This window comes from Fukomys damarensis, unplaced genomic scaffold, assembly GCF_012274545.1.
Source record: "Fukomys damarensis isolate Sample0158 unplaced genomic scaffold, DMR_v1.0_HiC HiC_scaffold_29, whole genome shotgun sequence".
NCBI lineage: Eukaryota > Metazoa > Chordata > Mammalia > Rodentia > Bathyergidae > Fukomys > Fukomys damarensis.
Window position 1 is genome coordinate 8,957,157 of NW_022900941.1, and position 23,250 is coordinate 8,980,406.

The 23,250-nt window shown below is 36.1% G+C and overlaps 1 protein-coding gene across 4 annotated transcripts in view; it reads right to left on the reverse strand.

Moving 5' to 3' along the window:
- Epb41l5 (erythrocyte membrane protein band 4.1 like 5) overlaps positions 1-23,250 on the reverse strand; it is a 135,091-nt gene that overhangs the window by 24,304 nt on the left and 87,537 nt on the right. For 2 of the 4 annotated variants that reach the window (XR_004514700.1, XM_010632281.2), the window contains exons 18-23: positions 19,757-19,885; positions 16,392-16,456; positions 11,219-11,309; positions 9,640-9,714; positions 2,875-2,916; positions 2,402-2,535 (exon numbers count right to left, since the gene is read on the reverse strand). Coding sequence is in view for 3 of the 4 variants with exons in the window: in XM_010632281.2 (XP_010630583.1) it covers positions 2,402-2,535; positions 2,875-2,916; positions 9,640-9,714; positions 11,219-11,309; positions 16,392-16,456; positions 19,757-19,885 (536 nt within the window). In the remaining variant the exon portion in view is untranslated. The remainder of the gene's footprint in view (positions 1-2,401; positions 2,536-2,874; positions 2,917-9,639; positions 9,715-11,218; positions 11,310-16,391; positions 16,457-19,756; positions 19,886-23,250) is intronic. The other 2 variants (XM_010632282.2, XM_033757132.1) reach the window with 2 other exon arrangements.

Sequence of the window (23,250 nt, forward strand, 5' to 3'; positions counted from 1 at the left end):
AATTCCCTTTTTTTTCTTTTGTTTTGGGGGTAGGTTAATCACCTGCTTTTAATAGAACACATCTTCAGTAGCTTCCTGAGAAAGGCTGTTTGGGAAAAATATATTTTATAGAATTATAGGTCTAAAGCCATTTTTTTTTTTTTTGGTACCGGGGATTGAAACTGGGTCCTTATGATTGTGAGGAAGGCAGCAGAACCACTGAGCTAAATCCCTGACCCTAAAACCATCTCTATTCTAATGTCACATTTCACTGCTAAGTTTTTCTGGATATAAAACTCCAGTGAAAAACGAGTTCCCTCCAGAATTGACAGTATTACTCCTTTCTATTCTAGCTTTCGGTAACATCTGCTCTTATTTTTAGTCCAACCCTTGCCAGGTGCTTTTGTTTCCCCCTCGTTGGAGCCTCATTATTTTGCCTTCACTTTAATCCAAAGCTTCATGATGTTCCTTGAGCCTATTTTCATTCGGTGGGGGACACACAGCAGGCTCCTTTAATCTAGAAACTTAAGTATTTGACAATTTCCTCACTTGCACAAATTCCTTCTTTCTGGAAGAAATCCTTTCCTAGTATTCATATACTGGATCTCACAGACTAATCCTCCAATTTTCTTAACCTTTTCTCTCCTAGGTTTTACCTTTTTTCTAGTTTTTTGGATATGGCCTCAATCTTCGATACATTCTTTGGATTTTATTTTTAATGTGGTTAATAATTTCCAAAAATATTTGTGTTCTTTTATAAAGTTCCTGTTACTAGTGTATAAATGCAGTATCTTCTAAATTTAGATACAAATTTGTGAAGTTTTCTTTATGTTGTCTTTATTTCATTTCTTTTTCAGTTTACTTCTTTTGGACTTTTCTCACACATTTCTTCCTATTTAAAAGGTCAGCACCGAGATGCTGTTTCACAGCTGCACATATATATCAATTGCACATCAATTGTCTTACAGTTAATTAACTATGAGTATTTCTAGCAATTTCACTAATGATCCATAAATTTAGTAGTATCTGTAGACCTTTTCTCTTTGGTTGATTTATGTCTCCAGTGAGTAATCTTACTTTCTCACCTGAGACATTTACTGCTGGCCATCATTAGGGAAGCTGAAAAAAGAAAGAAGGTTGGACATCTCACCTTTCATGTGTGGACTTTGAGTTAAACTGTTTTGAATTCAGAGCCTTACTGCAAATGCAAACTCTCAGATCCAGACGCTTTCCGGCTGCCTCCTCAGAGGGAAGACTTCAGAATTGTGCCAGCATAAGCAGAGGTAGAGGGAGGGCAAATGCTCAACATGAGTAACTTTAATAAATTCTCATACTCTGAGCCCTACCAGGTGCTTTATCTTCATGAATGTCTGGCTCCTCCAATTCCTGTTTTTGTATAAATATAACCGCAAGCATTGCCGCTTATCTTCTACACACCATCTCTTATTTTTTATAGCAGCAATTATGAGGCATAAAGATTAGAAAAATAACTCATTACATTTGTACACAGTGCTACTTGACTAGAGTTAAGTTTCTAAAAGGCAGATTCCATGTCTGTCCTGTTCACTGCTATCTTCAGTGCCATAGTCATGCCAGGTACACCACAAACATTTAATGAGTGTCTGCTAAGTGAATAATGGTATCACTGAAGAGCCTATGGAGATAAAGATATTATTTTAAAATTAAACTATTAATTTCTTTCAAGTTAGTCGTCTCTAATAATTTTCCTCTCTCTGATTAGGAAAACTTCTACTGTACTTCAACTGATCTACATTCTCAATACCAATGAGAATATGAAAAATGGCAGCTAATCACTAAAAAAGGTCTGAGGTTAGAAAGTAATTATAAATCTTGCAAAACAGGTAGCTATGTTCTCAATCAAATATGGAAAAGATCTCTTCTGTCTGTAGCAAGCAGTATGGTAAAATGAGCTCAACAAATATCAGTCAATGCTACCCTGGGAATCTCCTACTTCACTTTTTTACTGTATCTCTTCACTATATTAATGGGCAGCACAATTATCACTATTATAGAGCATAGACAATAGGGAAGATAAAAGGAAAAGACACAAACGGATTTTAAAACAAATATAAAAATGTAAAGATAAACCTGTTAATAATTTTTAGCAAAGACTTCACAAAGAAACCCTAATCTTTGTAGAAGATTACTAGTATCAAGAAAAAAATATTAAACCATAAAAGAGGAATAATTTATCAAAAAATTAATTGACACATTTTATTTTTTTGTTTTATTTTTTTTGGTATGGGGCATTGAACTTGGGACCTTGCACTAGCAAGGCAGGTGGGGGCACCACTGAGCTTAATCCCTGGCCCATGACACTGTTCTTTCAAATAGAATTAACTTTATTATTTGTCTCGCCAAAAGATGCCTAAAAACAGAAACTGAGAAATAATTTTCTCACCTGGTCACAGCATCTACCAAGAATGGTGCTGGGGGAGAGATCAGTGAGATTCCACCTTTATTACCATGTCCCTCTTTCTCTGTCAAGGACATTCCACATCCGGCAAGTCCATTAGAAATGGCGCTACTCTGCTGCTGTGGGAGATACACAACATGTCTGAATAGCCAAGGTAACAACCCTAACCCACTCAGCAGCTCAGCTCCAAATCAGCTCTGCTCATGACTATGGCAAGAAAGAACATAATCTTGATGTTCATGTTGTCTTGTTATTTTAACTATTCTTCCTCTCCAATTTTTATTGTTTTTGTCTGTAGCCTTAAGCATTTACAGACAGAAAGATGAAGCCATGAATTTGAAGCCATTATATTCAGTTAACAGAGGTTTGACAATGGCTCCCATGTTTATAAAGAAACAGAAGAATTGATGCCCATTTAGGACTCCCTCTCAGAAAAAAAGTCACAAATACGAACTTACTGGGATAATCCACCGGGGTGTGATTATGGATGCTGAAGAAACCTAAAACAAATTTTATATAAGTATTTACTTTTAGAGAAGACTGACTTATTTTCATAATTATACTCATACCACTTTCTTCTATTATAAAATGTATTATAGAGGTGCAATTCTTTTCTTAAATAAATTTTATTTTATCCCACCCCGCTCAAGCCCCTTCCCCTCTCTATGTACGAAAGCTTGGTTTCCATTTTTCCTTCTATTTTCACTTTTTTCTTGTCCCTTCCTTCCCTTTCTCCCTCCCTTCTCCCTTGTTCACCTTCCCATTTGAACATTTTCTTCCCATTTCCCAACATCCATTATACATCTCAGTCCTTATTTCCACATTCAGTAAGGCGGCACTTAAACATGTGTGTCTGATTTATTTCGCTTAAAAGTATGGTCTCAAGGTCCACCCATTTATCTATAAAAAGCTGAAGCTCATCCTTCTTTATGACAACAGCAGTATTCCACTGTGTGTGTCTGTCTATCTATCTATCTATCTATCTATCTATCTATCTATCTATCTATATATATATATATATAAAACCCACATCTTCTTTATCCACTGGTCAGTTGATGGGCATTTGGGCTGTTTCCAAGATTTGGTTCTTATAAACTGTGCTGCTATAAACATGGGTGTGCATGTATCATGGTGGTAAGATGCTTCTAATTCTTTTGGAAAGATACCAAGAAGAGGTATAACTGTGTCAAATGGAATCTCTAGTTTTAGTTTTTTGAGAAATCTTAGGCAGTGCAATTCTTAACGAGCACCCTAGACCTGACATGGACTTCTGAATCAAAGATTCTTTTCTATAACACAAATGCAATATCTCAGGACTTAAACGTCATAATTTTGAGAATCTCTAATCTAAACATGTATGAATCAAGAATGTACTACTACTTTGTTTATTTAATAATACATAAATGAATTTTACACTCAGTGTTAGTTTAACATTCTCTCTTCTGAAAGTTCAGTTAAGTATAAATAGTCATAGCCTTCTAAGTAGCATCCTAAGCAATGGATTATGACTAATCCAAATAAAAGAAAGCACTGAAAAATGTGTTTATAAAGAGATAATTCTCTAATTATCATGCATGTATGAAGTATCAATAAAAACACCCATTTTGCTCCTGATTCATAGTTCTTATTTGCTTTCAGTGTCTAATTTTCTAGATCTTACTTCTCTGTACAGAATTATAATCTAATGAAACTCTATTTTATTTTATTTATTTTGGTACTGGGGATTGAACTCGGGACCTTGTGCTTGCAAGGCAGGCAGCAGAACCACTGAGCTAAATCCCTGGCCCACACTCAATGATTTTCTTTCTTTTTTTGGTACCAGGAATTGAACTCGGGCCCCCTTACGCTTACGAGGCAGGCGGCAGAACCACTGAGCCAAATCCCTGGCCCTAAACTCCCCTACTTTAGAAATGTAGACTAGTCTTTGCACTGGGGCCCTTACTTACTGATAAGAAAAATTCAGTGGTAAGTCCAAATCTTACTATAGATAATCACCAGAAGGATAAAAACACAAAGTGTAACTTTCCAACCAATATTGAGAAAATGCATTTTAATAAAAGGAAATAGAGCAATAGAGAGAAAAAAATATGGTAAACAAAGAAAAGAAAAAAATGGTTTGGCAGAAATGAATAACCATAATTATAGTAAACATAATAAATTAACCATAATATGAACCTATAATAAACACATTATACAACCATATCCTAACCATAATTACAGTAAATATAAATTTGTTAAACTGAATATGGAGATTCTCAAAATTTTTCAGAAGAGTTCCAGCAAAATACTGTTCACAAAAGACCCATTTAAAACGAATAGATGTAGAAAGGCTGAAAATAAAAAACAGAAAATTATGTACCAATAAATACGAATTTAAGGCTAGGGAGTCAATGTTTGTAACTGTACAAAGGAAATTAAGAGAGGAAAAAAAGGATGAAAAGGAAAAAAAGTGACAGAAGGCTTGCAGACATGGTGCCCCACACCTACAATCCCAGCTATAGGGCAGGCTAAAGCAGGAAGAATAGACCAGCCCAGACAGCTCAATGAAATCTCATCTTAAAAAATAAAATAAATAAAAGAAAGAGAAAAGCAAGCTAAAAGGAGCTCAAGAAAGTGTAATTACCTAATCACAGGTGCATCTCACAGTGTATTTTAAAAATATGTAAAACAATAGCAATATGTGAACAATGGAGTAAACAATAAATGGAAACAATAATAGTAACCCCCAGAAATTTCTAGAATGTGCAGAATAATTTGCAGATTTCCCCAAGGGAGAATCCAGCAAGTTTACTACATGCAAAATCAACTTATACATTCAATAGTGGAAAAAGTAAATAGCATTTTAAAAAATCAATGAAATTACAAAGTATTTAGAGTTGAATCTAACAATACAGAAGACTTACAAGGAACACTTAAGAGTAATGAAGATGAGAAAATGGAGATATAGATCATGTTCATGAAAAGAAAGATTTCATATTACAAAAATGCCACTTATTTGCAAAAATACAAATTCCACTAAAGTGCCTGAAGGATTAGTGGAGAAATGACAAGCTGATTCTAAAATTTATGTCAGGATACCTCAGATAATAAGACATATTGGAAATCCAGAGTCATAAAAATATTACAGTACTAGAGCAGAAAAAGACAGGGCACAATAGAACAGAATAGAGGAGATATCATCAACAAGTTGGGAAAGGAATGATTAGTTGGTAGGATTATCTAGTAGATAATATTTGGGAAACAAGCTCTTTATATGAACACATACAAAGTTGAGGCATCCTCAAATACTAACTATCTCCTCTTCTGGCTAAGAGAGCAAAACAAAAAACCAAAACCAAAATCCAAAAAACCAAATGGGTCAAAAACTGAAATATGAGAGTAAAATAAAGTAAAAATTATGTATGGCTAAAATATAGAATATCACTCTGTGACTTCGGAGATGGAGTTGAAGATGAGGAAGAAAAAAACAGTAAAACCCCAAACCAGGGCTGTAATACCAGTACTCAGAAGGCTGAGGCAAGAGGAGCACTGTAAGCTTGAGGTCAGCTTGGGCTACATAGCAAGACTCTGTCTCAAAAAACTCAAGCAACAAACCCAAACCACAAACCATAAAGAAAAAAACGAAGAATGTAGGCATAAAAAGTTTCTATTCAATGAAGGGCGCAAATCTATTTTATTCATTCATCTCCCAGTGTCAGACATAAGTTGCCTCAATCTCCTTAGAAATCTACAACAAATAATACTGTGATAAGATTCCCCACTGTGAACATACAGATTACGAAAATATTTTTAATGTATAAGATTGACATAGAACTGATATCAAGACTATACAAAAAAACTCGAAGTGAGCAAGAAAAAGAAAGAAAAATCAATAGAAAAATGGACAAAAGACATAAATAGGTAATTCAAAGAAGAAACCTAAATCAGTATTAAGAAACTAGGGTAGATATTAAATTTTTCTCATTAAGCTTATTGATATTTTAGGTGTACAATGCAATGACATTCATCATTGAAAATTTGTACCTTTACATAATCTATCTTGGTTGTTATTTTTTTCCCATTCTGCTGCCCTCTCTTCAACCCCTCCACCCCTATTTATAAACTTTGTTTCCGTTTTTTCATTTTCTCATAGTAATTCTACTGGGATATTAAATTTAACTCATGCAAACAGAAACAAGACAAATGCATCAAATTGAACATATCAGTCGGTCAAATAAATGTAGCTGAAGGAAGAACACAAGTGAGATGGGAACATGTGAGCCCTGCTAGTGGGACTGGAATCGTGGGAGGCATCCTGGGCAGCAATCAGCAACAGCCAGTGCAATTCAGTGTTCATTTAAGCCTGTAGTTTTGCAATCCTACTTAAGAATATAAATCTCAAACTTTCCACAACTCCTTACAGGGTTTATCTAAATAAATACATACAAGGTAGCCTGGAAGGACTTACATAAATAAACAGAATAGGTAACTCAGGAGGAAAAAGAAACGAGAAATGGAAGTGAAGATGGAGGATAAAGGAAAATGAAAGAGAAGCTCTCCATGGACCTAAAAACCAAGTGTGCCATACACTGAGGGTACATTTAATTTATTTTGGGTGTCTTATCTTTTTTTTTAAAGGATACTATCCTATTGATCTTAGAGCTACTTCTTGTTACAAATTTATTTTACATATTTACCCATTTCCAAACTGATGATACTTTTTTGGTTTGTTTGTTTTGGTTTGGTTTTTGAGACAGGGTCTCACTATGTAGCTGAGACTGACTTGGAACTCACTATGTAGCCCATGCTTATTTCGAACTCAGCAATTCTCCAGTCCCAGCCTTCCGAGTGCTGGGATTACAAGCGTGCACCACCACGCCTGGCCTCCAAACTGATTATACTTTTAGTATCTTCCAAAGCTTGCTTCCTAGTCTTAGTAATGGATATTCCTGCTCTAACTTTTAGGGTCTGCCATGGCTCTTCTCTAGTAAGAGGGAACTTTATAATCTGGAAACTCCTTAAGAGTAGAAAGTGTAACCTAGATAAACCATAAAAATGTAATAAAAGAGCGAGGGATGGTGGTACACATCTGTAATCCCAGCACTCTAGAGTTTAGGCAGGAGGACTGCAAGTTCTGGTCTAGTCTGGGTAATTTAGAGACTTAGTGAGACCCTGTTTTAAGGATTAAAAAAGGGGTGGGTCCAATGTTTTACACACACACATGGGCCTAGACAGGTAATTTAGCAAGACCTTAGCTCAAAAAAAAAAGAGCTAGGTTGTAGCTCAGTGATGATAGTAGGTGTGAGGCGCTGGATTCACATCCCTGTATTGCAGGAAAAGAAAGTGTGTACAGCTCTTATAACTGAGAGACCTGTAAACTTAACTGAACAGACAGCCTATAAATAGAACTTGGATGCATAAACATCTGTATTTGATGTTTAAAAGAAGCATTCTAAGTTTGTAGGGAAGGGACCATATACTGGAGATATAAAACCTTCTTTGTTTCAATTGTGCTGGGGATTGAAACCAGGGCCTTGCTCATCCTAGGAAGGTGCTCAACTGCTGATTTACATCATTAGTCTCCACCCCCTTTTTTGGTAACTGGGATCGAACTCAGGACCTTGCACTTGCTGGGCAGGCACTGTGCCCTTTTAAAAAAATCTGTTTGATTTTCATTACTTTATCACCACTCATGTATGACAAGGAACATACACTTATAGTCAGTGTTCCGAATTAAGCCCCCATGCATTCCTCCTCTGGGCTTCAGAACATCTTGTTTTAATTTTAGAAGTTATTTCTTTTGTCTATTTAAAGAATTACCATGGCTTACTGTTACCACTATCCTTTTTGTTTTCTGTCTGTTCACTTGGGCTAACTTGTGATTATTTCTTATCTTTGGTAATCTTTTTGTTTACTGCTTTAAGTGGTGGTTCCCAGACCACATCTGCAACATCTGGGAACATAAGTAGAAGTGCAATGTTTTAAGTCTCCTAAAGACACACTTAATTACTAATTTTGAGGTGTGGCCCAGCAATCTGTTTTTTTGTTTTTGTTTTGTACCAGGGATTGAACTCAGGTCCTTGTGCTTGCGAAGTAGGCTGTGGAACCACTGAGCTAAATCCCCGGCCCAGCAATCTGTTTTAATATGCCCTCCAGGTGATTCTAAGACATGGTTAGGTCTGAGAATTAATGATCCAAGTGGACATCCTGCTTCACAGAAAGTTTTATCTTCTTCCAGGCCCTTAGTATAGCATTTAGTTCCTACAGCAATTTTTGTCATATCGCTTGTAAGGCACTCATTAGTTATTTATTTCTCACTCCAAACAGACTGTAAGTTCCTGGAGAGATGAAACTGTTAATGCTTTTGTTTGCAAACAATTTGGTTTGCACACATAAATGGCAAAATTTTGCTTTTGTATGTGAACTCTGCTTCAGGTGATGAACATGAGTGTAGTCCTCTCTCCCTCATGAACACAAACATGGCCATCTTTTCCAGAATCATGAGTGAATTAAGTTTGTGAACCGAGCCACCATTGTACTATGGCTATAGAGCTAAATACAGTTACCTTCTAGACTCAATTGCTGACTTACATCGTTAGTCAATCGTTAGATTACTGGCACATTAATGCTAACTATGCTCCCATCTATCGATAACATTTTTAAAAACTGAAGCATTTCCTTATTGTCTTAACTCATTAAGATGATTTATCACCACGTTTTCTCTCATGCTATTTAATATGGTGTAAAATTATTGACTTAAAGTGATTTCTATAAAGAGGCATGCAAATTCAAAGCAGGAGAATTTTAGTACAGGAAGACAATGCTAAGTAGTTACTGAAATACAAACTTATTAAATGAAAAAGCTTTGATAAATTGTTGAACAGGCAATAACTGGAATCTAGCAGGAACATTTTAAAAAACAGAAATTTCTTTTTATTTTATTTTATTTTTTTTTTGGTACCGGGAATTGAACTTGGGTCCTTGGGCTTGCAAGGCAGGCCACTGAACCGCTGAGCTAAATCCCCGGCCCCTCTAATTTGCTTTTTAAAAGCACATTTAAAGCTGGGTGTTGTGGCGCACGCCTGTAATCCCATCACTCGGGAGGCTGAGGTAGGCCGATTGCTGTGAGTTTGAGACCAGCATGGGCTACATAGTGAGTTCCAGGTCAGTCTCAACTACATAGTGAGACCTTGTCTCCAAAAAAAAGAAAGAAGAAAAAAAAAAAAAAAAAAGAGCACATTTACCTGGGGTGTGACTGTGTTATCAATTAGATTCTCAGTTAGAGATAAGAGCAAGGCATCCAATTCATCTGTAGCATCCTACGGAAGATAAGATATCTAGAATTGTTAAATGATTCATTTATCACCAGACTTTAAGGTTTTTCCACATTTTCTAAAGTTGTAATTCTGAACCAGGCCTGTGAATGTTAATCCTCTAAACAAATAAGGAAATTCAAGAATCGTAGTTTGATGATTTAACTTCTTCATGGAGGGGAACCTAGACTATCAGAACTTGAAATGTTCTGTAAATTTTCATAGCTATGCTTTTCGGTGAGAAAACTTGGATGGGATGAGACTGTACTGGTTTTCTGTAGACTAGCTGAGAGTGACAAAAGGGTTACCATAGGAGACAGTGAGTCAAGGAGATACCGCAAATTCTCCTCCAATAAATGTTAATATTTTTCTCTTTCCTCTCATCTTCCTAGTGCCCCACACCTGAGCTAAGTACGCCACATGCAGTTTGAAGGTAGAGACTATGCTTTCTTCTTTTTGTAATCTGTGATGGCCAGCATTTTGTATAGTAAGTATTATCTACATAATAAACCTTTGAACTAAATGTACTTCTCTTTTTAAAAAAAATTCTCACGTTATTTAAGAGTTTTCAGTGACCAAGCAAAGATGTCAAGGTCTTGTTAGTATTTTAATTATTAAAAAAGAACTCTCAGTTGAAGGCATTTTAGATTGAATTTTTCTTTTAAGCTTCAAGTTCTAATGATTACATATGTAAATATCAACTATAAGGCCGGGGATTTAGCTCAGTGGTTCTGCCGCCTGCCTTGCAAGCACAAGGTCCTGAGTTCAATCCCTAGTACCTAAACAAATAAATAAATAAATATCAACTATACATGTCTTTGTATAGTAAGACTAAAGGTGACTTCTAGTTTTGCCTTCTTCATAAAATATTTGGTAAATTTTAAAAACAAATAAACATTGTGCAATAAGAGAATAAATTGGTACATGTTTATTTGGAAGGACAATTTGCAACTTAAAGCAATGAAATGAATTTCTACAACTTCTGAGTGGACATAGGAATGGCAGAAGCTGGATGATCTGGTTATACTGCAACACAATCAATGATATGTCCCTATTGTTTAAAAGTTTATTTCAATCAAGAAACATTTACTTACTGCCTTTACTTTCCATGCAATACTATTTGAGACAAAGGAATAACGCAATAGACACATCAGAGCTAGCATACAGTTTATATTCCCAGAGTAAATCACACTACAAATTTCAATATAATCAATCTTTGTTGTAAAGCCTCAACTCTTTCATCTAATAAGCACTTTAAAAGCATCTATTTGCATGTAACAATGTATGTCCTTAAAAGGAAAATGAGGGAAAGTATAGCAGAACCCAAGACCACCCCCGCAAAAAAAATACAAACAGTAACACAAAACCTGAAGAGGAAACTCTGAGATACTCTTGCAAAGACTGTGTCAACAAGATTCTCACTGGAGAACAGATGCTAACTAGAAATCACTAGATGTCCCTAGATTGAACTCAATGTTCTCTTTGGAAAATCTTAAAGAAGTATTCTTACCTTAAGAACAGAATCCTTGTCCACACGTGTTGTATGTATCACAGAAAGAGAATCTTTGGAGACAGGCACATTATTCTCACTTAATACAGCACTGGGGAACAAAGGAAGGACAAATTCAGGTCATGGAGGACCTGCAGAAAAAGGTAGCATGCTTCAAGAAAGGACTCAGTAAAGAAGAACAAGAAATTGATGCAGGGAAAGAAGAAATAACAAGTAGTAAGGTCCTTCTAGCAGTCCATGCTATACTCATGTGCCTGTGTAGAACCTGTCTCCAACCTGTACCTCTGCTTTTATGTCCAAGTCAGACTCACATATAGCTACATCAAAATAGCAGACTACCCTGCTTCCTTCCTAAAATCTCACTACAATGACAGAAATGTCTCCTGGCTTCCATTGCAGTCTTCCATTTCCAGCACTGACCCTTCAGCCCTTCGACTGGATGCTTTGGATCCCCAGTGCACAGACAGCCCTTTAGCACTCTTCCACATCCAACTATAGGAGGCTGTTGTAAGCCAAATTTGTACATTCTTGTATATGTGCATATCTTATATTAAATGTTTTCTCTGGTAATCACTGACTGATATAGGATTTGGTACCAGAGAACTTGGGTTGTTGCTGTGACCGTACCTGACCATAAGGTTCATAACCTTTGAAATTGGCTTATGAGAAGAGTTTGGAAAGGTTTGGAGATTCCAGTTGAACAAGCAGTCCTACAAAGCCATAAGCTGTACCTGACTGGAGATTCTGGTCAGAGCCCAGATCAAATGTTGATAGAAATGCTGCCATTAAAGGCCAGGCTCAGAAGGTTTTTGCTAGGAAGAAGGACTGTATTGGCTGTTGGGACTCCAGACCATGTATGTTATGCCTTGGCACAAAGTTTGTCTGTATCGGCAAATCATATATGTGATAAGGGTCTTGTATCCAGACCCTGTTGGGGATGTGTTCTAAGACCATAAAGGTACATCTGAAACCACAGATAGCCCTGAATCCTATACACACTACACTTTTTTCTTATACACACCTATGATCAAGTTTAATTTATAAATTAAGTCTAGTAACATATTAATAACAATAATAAAACAGAATTATAACACTTTCCTGTAGTAAAGTTATGTGATTGTTGTTGTTCTTCCTAAAAATTTTTGTTTTTGTTTTGAAAGTAAGTGGGTTCTTCACTCTCTATGTGGTTCATGGCTTTATCACGTGCTCTGCAGTACTGCCATGGTACCAGAGTTCATCTGTCCTTCCACTTTTTATTCTCTGGTGCCTCCTTTGGATCACTACATTTGCACTTCAGGGACATTATGAAGTAAGACAAGATGACCTGACCACAATATGATGCAACTGTCTGATGACTGTGATGGCTGCTATGTAACAGGTGGGCAGTACATGCAGCATGCTTGTAGTTGACAAAGGATGCTGTGAGACTGCATCTGTTACTCAGAACAGCATGCAATTTAAAATTTATGAATTGCTTATTTCTAGAATTTTCCACTTAATATTTTCAAACAGTGGATGATCACTGAAGCTACAAAAAATAAAACCACGGATAAGGGGGAACCACTGTATAAAGGATTTTACAACTCAACAACAGAAGATAAACAATTCAAATAACAAATGAACAAAGGATTTTATAACAGACATTTCTCTAAAGGGGATATATAAACAGCCAATAAACACAAAGATGCCCAACATCCTTAGTCATTATAAAAGTGTAACTGACAATGAGGTAGCACTTAGAAGTGGAAAATTTTGAGTTGTAAGGGTGTGGGGAAATCACAACCCTAACACATTGCTAGGAGGAATAGAAAATGGTATAGCCACTGTGGAAAGCAGCCTGGAAGTTTCTTAAAAAGTCAAACAGAATTACCATAAAACTCACCAATTTTACTATAGATACATATCCGAAATAATTAAAAACAAGTGTTCAAACAAAAACTCGCATACAAATATTTACTGTATCATTATCCCCCACCCCCACCCCATACCGGGGATCAAACTCAGGACCTTGTGTTGCAAGGCAGGTGGCAGAACCACTGAGCTAAATCCTGGGCCCACTCTAGCATTATTCTTAACAGCCAAAAGTGGACACAACACTAGTGTCCATGAATGGGTGAATGATTAAACACAATGTAGTAGATCCAAACAATGGATTATGCAGCCATAAAAGAATAAAGCTTTAATATATGCTACAACATGGAGGACCCTTGAAACATGCTAAGGGGAAGAAGCAAGCAAAAAGGATCTCCTATAACAGAATACTACTTATATGAATTTCTAGAACAGATAAATCTGTAGCCAGAAAGTAGATAAGTGGTTCCTCAGGGCAGCAGCAGAGGGGTAGGGGTGCAGGTAATCGCAATGGGGGACAAAGCAAGCTAAGAGTATAGGATTTCATCTTGAGGTGACAAAAATATTTTAAAATTAGATACTGACGATGGCTGTACATGTCTGTGAATATACTAAAGACAACTGAATTGTATACTTAAAGTGGGTGAATTGTATGGTATCAATCACATCTCAATGAATCTGTTTCTACAAAAATAAATGATCTAAATAAATTATTTTCAAAAAAGATACATGAAAAGATGGTCAGCATCATTATGGTCAGCATCATTAGTTCTTAAGCACAAATCAAAATTACAGTGCCATACTATTTCAAATGCATTAGGACAGGCTAATTAAAAAAACAGAATAATAAATGCAGAATAAAAGGGATACTGAGAAAGTGGAACACTCACACATGGCTGGTGGGAATGAAAAATGTTGCAGCCACTTTGGAAGACAGTTTGTATTTCTTTAAAAAAGTTAGTTACCATGTGACTGAGAAGGAGTGGTTTTCCTCCTAGGGATATACTAAGTTGAAACATACCCACACAAAAAAATCTTGTATGCAAAATGTTCACAACAACTTTATTCATAATGGTCAAAAAGTACATACAGGGCCTGGGATTTAGCTCAGTGGCACTGTGCCTGCCTTGGAAGAGCGAAGTCCTGAGTTCAATCCCAGAAACCAAAAAAAAAACAAAGAAAGTGGGTATAACCCAAATGTCCATCAACTGATACACAGATAAACACATGTCATATAAATGTATACTAGAATATTATTCAGCCATAAAGAAGGGTGAAGTACCAATGTATGTCACAATACGGACAAACCTTTTTAACATTAGTTGAATAAAAGAAGCAGACACAGACAGACAGACAGACAGACAGACACACACACACAAAAGGAGCAGACGCAAACAACCATGTCTGATATGGCTCCATTTATAGGAACTATACAGAGTAGATAAATCCAGACATAGTAGATGAGTGGCTGCTGGGTATGCCATGGTAGCGGAAGTGAAAGCTTATGGGCAAGGTATTATTTTCAGGTATGATGACAACTGGATAGTGGTAATAGTTGCAAAACCTTGTGACTACTCTAAAGACCACTTAACTGTATATTTTTCAAGGGTGAATTTTGTGTTATATGAATTACATCTCAATAAAAAAGGTAAAAGAAAGTGATCTAAATCTATATGAAAATGGTAGATGCGACAAAGCTTGATATATGGTACAAAGGTATTCTCTCTCTTGTTTTCTAAAAGAAGGTACAGTAATAATGGGTTGTAAGTGCAGCTCAATGGTAGAGCATTTGTCTAGCATGTGCAAGGTCCAGAGTTTGATCCCAAGAACTGGAAAAAAATAAATAAAAAGAGGTGCATCGCTTCTTGGCCTTTTGGCTAAGATCAAGTGTAAAAGGAGGTACAGTAATAAAAAGTGTGGGATAGCATAAAGAAAAACAGGTTAACAGAAAGGAAAAGGTTTAGATAGACCCAAGTTTTGAAGAGAACTCAGCATATTTCAAATCCTGGACAAGGGGAGGAGGTATGCACCAGATTATTTAAAATATGAACAACCATTTAGAAAAATAAATCTAAAAGGTGGAGTGTACGTATGGTCTACCCAGCTTCAAGAGTTCAATGAAACTTCTGATGAACAAAGGGCAGTCCTATGCCCATTTTCTCTCTTCTTGACAAGCAAAAATTTTTCATTGAGGTTATTCTAAATAAAACTTCAATACTACAACAGTTCTAAAGATGTTAGCACTAACATTTATTAAAATTAATAAAAAGGCAAGTTGTAATAATTTTCCCTCAATTTTTTTCTAATCCCAATCAGTATACTTGTAGAGTCCTACATGCAAAACATGCTACAGACTTATAGGCACATGGAACTGAGTATAATTAATCAAAAAACTCTCCAATGGTTAAATTTTGAGTAATGGGAAAAGAAAAAACTTTCACTCAAAACATTTTAGCACCAACTAAGAACAGATCATTGGATACACAGTGATGAACAAAACAAACAGCAAAATAAAGTTTGCATAACAGGAATTAGGGAGATAGATCATTTGCAAGTGGGAAATGTTTCTAGAGATGGAAGAAGGGGGAGACAGGCAGGGAAAGAGGAGAAAAAATAATTAAGATGTGTTAATGTATATGTATCAACTGCCACAATGAATGTAATCACTATATACTGCAACATGTACTAATAAAGAATATATATATATATATATATATACATATATATATGTGTGTGTGTGTATATATATATATGAATATAACTGACATTTAAACTATCACATGCTCTTTGAAAGCAGTTTAACAGTGGAACCACTGAGCTAAATCCCCAGCCCATAAAGAATATTAATGCCCAACATGATAAATAATGACATAATAACTAAAGAGAAGAGAGGCAGATCAGGGGTGGAGTAGCAAAAACATCTGCTCAGTTAACGTGAGAGCCAACACATGTAAGTCTATAAGAACAAAACCACCATGATGACAAGAGGACAGTAAAGTTAATCACGACACCCAAGAGAATATGCATTCCTTACCAAGTATGAGATTAAGAGTATCAATTTTTAAAGATGGATTTTACTCTATAGTTCAAATCTGATAAGGACAAAAGGGAATGTAGGGAGACTAACTAAAACTAGGTACTAAGAATCTCAGTGGTGGATAGAAGAGAGTGATTTCAAGCTGTTTCAAATATATATGAAACTACGTGATGAAAGATTAGGGAAAAGGAAAAAAGCCACCCCCCAAGAAAAAGATCTAGAAGGAAAACAAGGTAATGGAAAAGATAAGAAAATCCATTTGATTCATTCTACCCAGAAATGTACCTGTCTATAGGAGCATCTTGGACAGTGGTGCTTCCATGACTCAATAAGCTTTCTTCTCTTGTAACCTAAGAAAATGAAATCATAAGATATAAATATTTAAGGATTTTAAAACAACAAAAACTTACATTTCTTTTCTTTCTTTATTTCTTTCTTTCTTTTTTTTTTTTTTGGTACCAGGGATTGAACTTGGGACCTTTCGCTTGCGAGGCAGGTGGCAGAACCACTGAGCTAAATCCCCAGCACTGCCTTGCAATTTTTTTTAATAAATATAGAAATAGAAGTTTGCTTCAGTTCAAATAAGAGGTAATCATTCCTTATCAGTTCTGAATCTACCACAATACTATTCTGTGGCCAAATAATCTAAGATTCAATATCAATATGTTTGGTATACACATTTACTTGTTCTTACTATACACAGCTGTCTGTCAATTATTTAAGGCACTAAAGTGTGTTACACCAAAAAAATACAGAATTCACAGACTCAAAGTCAGAATTTTCTGAATTTACTTGCTAAACAGAGAAACATTTTAGCCCCCATATTTGGCATTTACGTTTCCTTAAATGCAAGAAATACTTTAACAAGGATATCCAATAATCTTTTCTGAAGAGCTCAGTTTTCCCCCAATTTTACCTCAGAGCTATTTACATATAGTAAAATGCATGCATTCTGATGTATAGTTCAATGAATTTTCAAAAATATGCACAGGTGCATAACCAACATATGTAACATTTCCACTGTTTCCAACCCCCAAAATATTTCCTTGAGCTTCTCCTTAATCCATCAAAATTCTTGCTCATGGAAAACAACAATCTACATTTTCTACAGGTTCATATAATTGGAATCACATAACATCTATCTTTTGGGTCTGTCTCTTCAGAGCAGGATAATGTTTTTAAAGTTTGCGTATGTTGTTGCATGTCTTGCGAGTTCACTCCTTTATTTGCTGAGTGGTAGTGCTCTGTATGAACATACTGCCATACATGATTATTTGCTGGTGGACATCTGCATTGTTTCCAGTTTTCAGCTATTTACAAATAAAGTTGCTGGTAATATTAGTGTACTAATATCTGTTTCAGATCTAAGTTTTAATTGCTCTAAGGTAAATATCTAAGAGTGTAATTGGCTGGGTCAGATGTATGCTTAATATATTGACAAACTTTCCTAAAGGATTTATGCCACTTTATATTCTTGCCAGCAATGTGCATATGTTGTAGGAGCTCCATCACAGTTTTTAATTTTAGCTGTTTTAGTGGATATATCTTTCTCAGTGAAGTGTCATGTTAACAGTAATTTTTTCATAGATTTCTTTATCAGGCTGGAGAAGTTCCAGTTTATCATACTTTGCTAAGAGTTTCATGAACAGGTGTTGAATTTTGTGGAATCCCTTTTTTATGACTCTAGATAATTTAATGTATTTTTAATATGTGAACTAAATTGGAGTTAGAATGATAAACCGACTTTTTTCCTGAGATAACCCTACATGGTCATGATGTATGATGCTATTTGTAAATTACTGAGTATGATTTGATTATATTTTGTTAAGAACTTTTATGTCTACGATGGAGTATATTTTTTTTCTAGTTTCAGTACTGGCATAATGCTAGACTTATAAAATGAATTAGGAAGCCCTCCTTTTACTTTCTGAAAGAGTCTTTATAGAACTGTTATGACTTATTTAAATATTTGGTAGGTTTCTACCATGAAAGCATCTGGTCCTAGACTTTTCTTCATGAAAAGATGTTTAGCTATAAAACCAAATCCCTTTAATTTAGAACAACTGAAGTTATTTCTTGCTTCTTCAAATCAAGAAAGATCCTAAAATATAACCGAAATGCAATGATGTCTTAGCCCATTCAAGTTGCTAAAACAAAATGACACAAACTTGATGGTCTACAAATAGTAAACCTTTACTTCACACATTTTTAGAGGTTGGGAGGTCCAAAAGATCAAGGTGCTGGCAGACTCAGTGTCTGGTAAGGCCTGTTCCTCTTAGATGGTGGAATGTACAAGTAAGCGACTTTGGGGCTTTTTCTAAGAGCATCCATACCATTAGGAAAGGCTCTGCTCTCAAGATCTAATCACTTTTCAAAGGTTCTACCATCATTAGCATTACTTGGGGGATTAAGTTGCAACACACAAATTTTGGGGACACAAAAACACACAGACCACAGTAAGTGACAATGGCAATTAAGACTACTGCTACTGTTACTATGGTGGTCCACACTCTTTAAATGCTTATTGTGTGCTAGGTACTCTGTCTTATTTCATCCTCACAGCATACTTTAAGGTAGGCATTACTATTATCTTTAGAATTAAACTGCGGATTGGAGAAATGAACTCATTTTCTCCAAGTCACAAAGTTGGTAGGTGGTAGGAGAGAAATGGGATTCTAGAGCCTATATTGTCATATTTATTTTTATGTTTATATTATGCTTTATGTTGGGGTGAAAGGCGAACTAAAAAGCATCAACAATATTCCTAAAGTCATCTCTGTTCTCTTCAAGGTTTGGGCATGGGCACAGGACAGGTAAGGCATATCTTTTCAACAACAGGAAACATTGAAATCCTAGTTCATAAGCTGACTTGATGAGACAGGCTTTTGTCCTGGTTTATTTAACTACGGAGTGTAAGTCTGAAAGTTAAGGAGAGCCAAGGAAAAGTTGATTTGGAAAGTATGGCTGTCACATCCCTCCTGGAGGCTGGCCATACTCACTGCATCTTTCACCATGCCGCAGGCTACTCTTCACCTTGCACCTCACTCTTGTTGCTAAGAATATTAAAATGTTGCCAGAGTGAGGATAGGTGGGTGGTGGGACTAATATGTGGATAAAGACAGACCTAGAATCATAGACTTAATATTGAAAGAAACTAATTTTAAAAAATCACTGAGCTTTCAGGTTACAAATGTGGGAAAATAAATGCCAGGAGTGCTGATGCATCCTTGCAAATCTAGGATTCTGGAAGGCTGAAGCAAGAGGATCACAAGTTTGAGCCTATCCCAAGTAACTTACTGACTTTGTGAGATCCTAGTTCAAAGCAAAAAATAAAAGATCTGGGATGTAACTCAATGAAAGGTCCTGGGTTAAATCCCCAGTACTATCCCCACCCCAAAAAAAGTGACAAAAATGAGACCTACTTTTAAAAGAATTGAGCCTTTTAAAGCTTATCAATACCAGAAAATCTTTACTCAGATCTTGTACATCATGTCTAACTGAGCTGTCTCAATTGAGCTTGACTTGAATTTAGATTTGAGGAAGGCATTTCATTGTTTTGAATGTGTTCCTTGGTACCATATACAATCCCCAGTCACTAAATTCTGTGTCTTTTCACTTCATCAGCAGTATGTCTATTAAAGGCAGCTTACCTTATGTACTGCTTCTACTTGAGCCTTCAAAATGTTACTCTTGAAATCAGGAGGAACTCTCATGGCATTCACTCCTGGGCTTTCAATGGCATTATTAAGACATTTCTCAGTCAACTTCACCACTTCTGCCTGAATAGTAAAATTCACTGCAATTAGCCTCCACAGGCCAAAGTTATGTGGATATAGGAAAGGACTGATGAAAGTGTGCATTTATATAATCAAGAAATAGCATGTCATAAGAAGCTTTATCTCATTCCAGGCGTAGTCAATTTCTATAATCAACTATCTGCAGACTCTCCAGAATTAGAGATTAGCCTCTGTAATAAATCCAATTGGAATTAATAAAGCAAATATCACACATTCTCCATGCGCCTTTGTCTTTGATGGTTCAGCTGATTTACCCAGTTGCATAAAGACAGGGAATTGAACCCAAAGATTTCTAGAGGTTCTTTCTTACTAATCAGATTTCGTGTTTGTAGCACAGGAAGATGACTGTGTCTGGGGTTTCATGTAACAGGGCCATAATCAGGTCATTCTTAGATACAGACTCATGAAAAAAAAAGAACAAAAGTTCAGTCAATGAAGAACATAATTAAAACAATGAAAATTAAGTATTGTGAAAAGATATAAATAGGAGAAAGAAATTTTTAAATTTTTAAAAATTCAAATTATCTACACTACAACAGATGTTTTACTTAACTTAAATAGCAATCATTAATAACAGGCTGGCTACCAGCTACAGGATTATATATTCTACCACTCAGGTTGAAAAATGAAAATTTAGTGGATATGTTTATTCTAATTTGGTGTTCTAAGTATGGTTTTCTGTATCTGCTCCTGGGTGGTACTCTACAATTTTTAACAAGCTTCCCCATGTGATTCTAATACACTTAAAACCTGAGAATCACTTCATTAGACTATACTGAATACCTATGACCTCCACGTCTTCAGAATGGTTTCTACTAAATGAAAAAGTCTTTATGTCTCTTTGAAATCAGGACTCATTCAAACTACATAGTGAGACCCCATCTTAAAAAAAAAATGTGTGTGTGTATATATATATATATATATATATATATATACACACATATTTACATATAATACACACATGTACTTTGACATCTTAAAAAGCAACATCTTTATTTACCAGTTAAGTGGTGTGGACCAGCCCAATGACTCCTGGATAAGTGTGGCCTTCCTATGTGTGAGTAAAATCTGAAGATTGCCTTCGTTCCCCAAAGTGAAAATGGACCTCTCATCATACCTTGTGTCCACAGTGAAATGGAGAGAAAGACTACTTTTTATTTATATCTTTTTAATGTTTGGATAGTAAATAAATCAAAAGGGTAAAGATACATCCTGGACTATAGCAAGTTTAAGGCCAGCCTGAACTACACAGTGAGACCCTCTCTACAAAATTTTTCTTTTAAATTACAAAGAACCAGTGTGAGGGGGCACCCAGCTGCTCGGTTAAATTTCTAACAACCAAGAGAAAGAATCAGTAAACTGCAACCCACAGAGCAAATCTGGGCCACCACTGTCACTGCAAATAACTTAGCAATGCTCATTCTTCTATGCTGCACTTCAATGGCAGAACTGGGTGGCTGTGACAGACTCCATTGTTGGCAAAGGCTGAAATATTTACTGTCTGTCCCTTTATGGAAATAGGCAATCTCTAATACAGTCTTCCTACTTTAGCTTTAATCTTTTAGCCCCCCCCAAATTTGTTAAAGGTTATGTATACATTAACTGTCCATTGTCCTTGCTGATAAATGCAATGTAGATTCTGTTATTTTAAGCACTTTTTTGTTTGTTTGATTTTTGGTTTTTTTGCTTTTGTTTTTGCAGTACCTGGGATCGAACTTAGTACTTTGCGCTTAAGAGGCAGGCGTGGCACCACTGAGCTAAATCCCCAACCCTATTTAAAGCATTCTTAAATTTGATTGCTCATCAAAGAAAAAATATGATTCCTAGAATGAAAAATGGTGATAAAGAAAATTCCGGATTGCCTCAGATAATTAAGGGGAGAAAAGTGAAAAATCTATAGACTTGACACAGTATAACTCCTAAAGGAGTTCAAAGACACAGAACAAGAAAAGGAACAATGAATAGGCTATGGAAAGCAGGAGTCACCAAGAGTGAATAATCTCCATGAAGACCCTTAGAATCATGATATATTAAAGTTGACAGCACAGGGCTGGGGTTTTAGCTCAGTTGTGCTGCCACCTGCCTCACAAGCACAAGGTCCCGAGTTCAATCCCAGGTACCAAAAAAAAAAAAAAAAGGCAGCATGATCCAATAGTTCATCTAACCACCAAAGTGTTGCAAAAGGTGGTTTGGTTTTTGTCTTGGCCTGAGAAACCTCACATTTTGGTGTCATTACTTCCTTGGTCCGTGCATCTAATCTGCCAATGGCCACTAGAAAATGCTTCTTATGTTAAAGTGAGATCTGCACACCTCTAATATATGCACTGACCTTAGTTTTTCTCTGAGGCTATTAAAAAACAAGTCACATTAATTCCTTTCACATAATAGCTTTTCAAATAACTAAATATGGCTGAAGTGCTCTCTTCTGAGATTTCTACATGGTGATCTTCAAGCTCATAATGTCCTGGAATTAATACAAATCAACTTTCTGACAACATACTAACTACAGTTAGCGTAGTCTGGTGTTCTTTATGTATTATTACAACAATGAATTTTTCTATTCCTACCTGGCATGGAGCAATCCCTCACTAAATATTAGCTATTTTTTCCCCTAGCTATGTGCTCCCCAAATGTTCCTTGATGGCACACTGTCCTTCATCTAGTCCAGTGATGGTGAATCTTTTAGAGACCAAGTACTGCAAAGCAAAACCCACTTATTTATGACAAAGCTCCTGCGTGTGCTGCTATATGATGCTGGGGTAACTTGGCTCATGTGACCACAGAGAAGGCTCTGTGCACTCACTGTGGCACATGTGCAACAGGTTCAACACCACTGCTCTGGTCTCATTTTTTACTCCCTTTTGTATCCTGAACTTATACTTCCTCATTTTTTAAAGATTCAAAATTAATGTAACAGAGGGCTGGGGATTTAGCTCAGTGGCGCCGCCACCTGCCTCGAAAGCGCAAGGTTCTTAGTTCAGTCCCAGGTACCAAAACAAAACAAAACAAAATTAATGTAACACATTCTTTGCCTCAGAAACTCAGTAAAATATCACAGCAGGATATGCAAGGAATTTACTCTTTACTAATCATCCAAGTTTTTAATTTACCCTTCTGTTTCTGATTTTGCATTTGCCTACCTTACAAAGATATAAACAAACTATGAAGGCCAACCAACAAATAAAACAAATACTGAAGGATCAAGAAAATGGAAAGCCTTTCTGAAATTCAGCTTCTAAAAAGAATTTCTAAGAAAAAATTAGAAAGGAAGGAGGGAAGGAGGGAGGGAGGGAAGGACAGAAGGAAGGGAGGAAGGAAGGGAGGAAGGGAGGGAGGAAGGGAGCGAA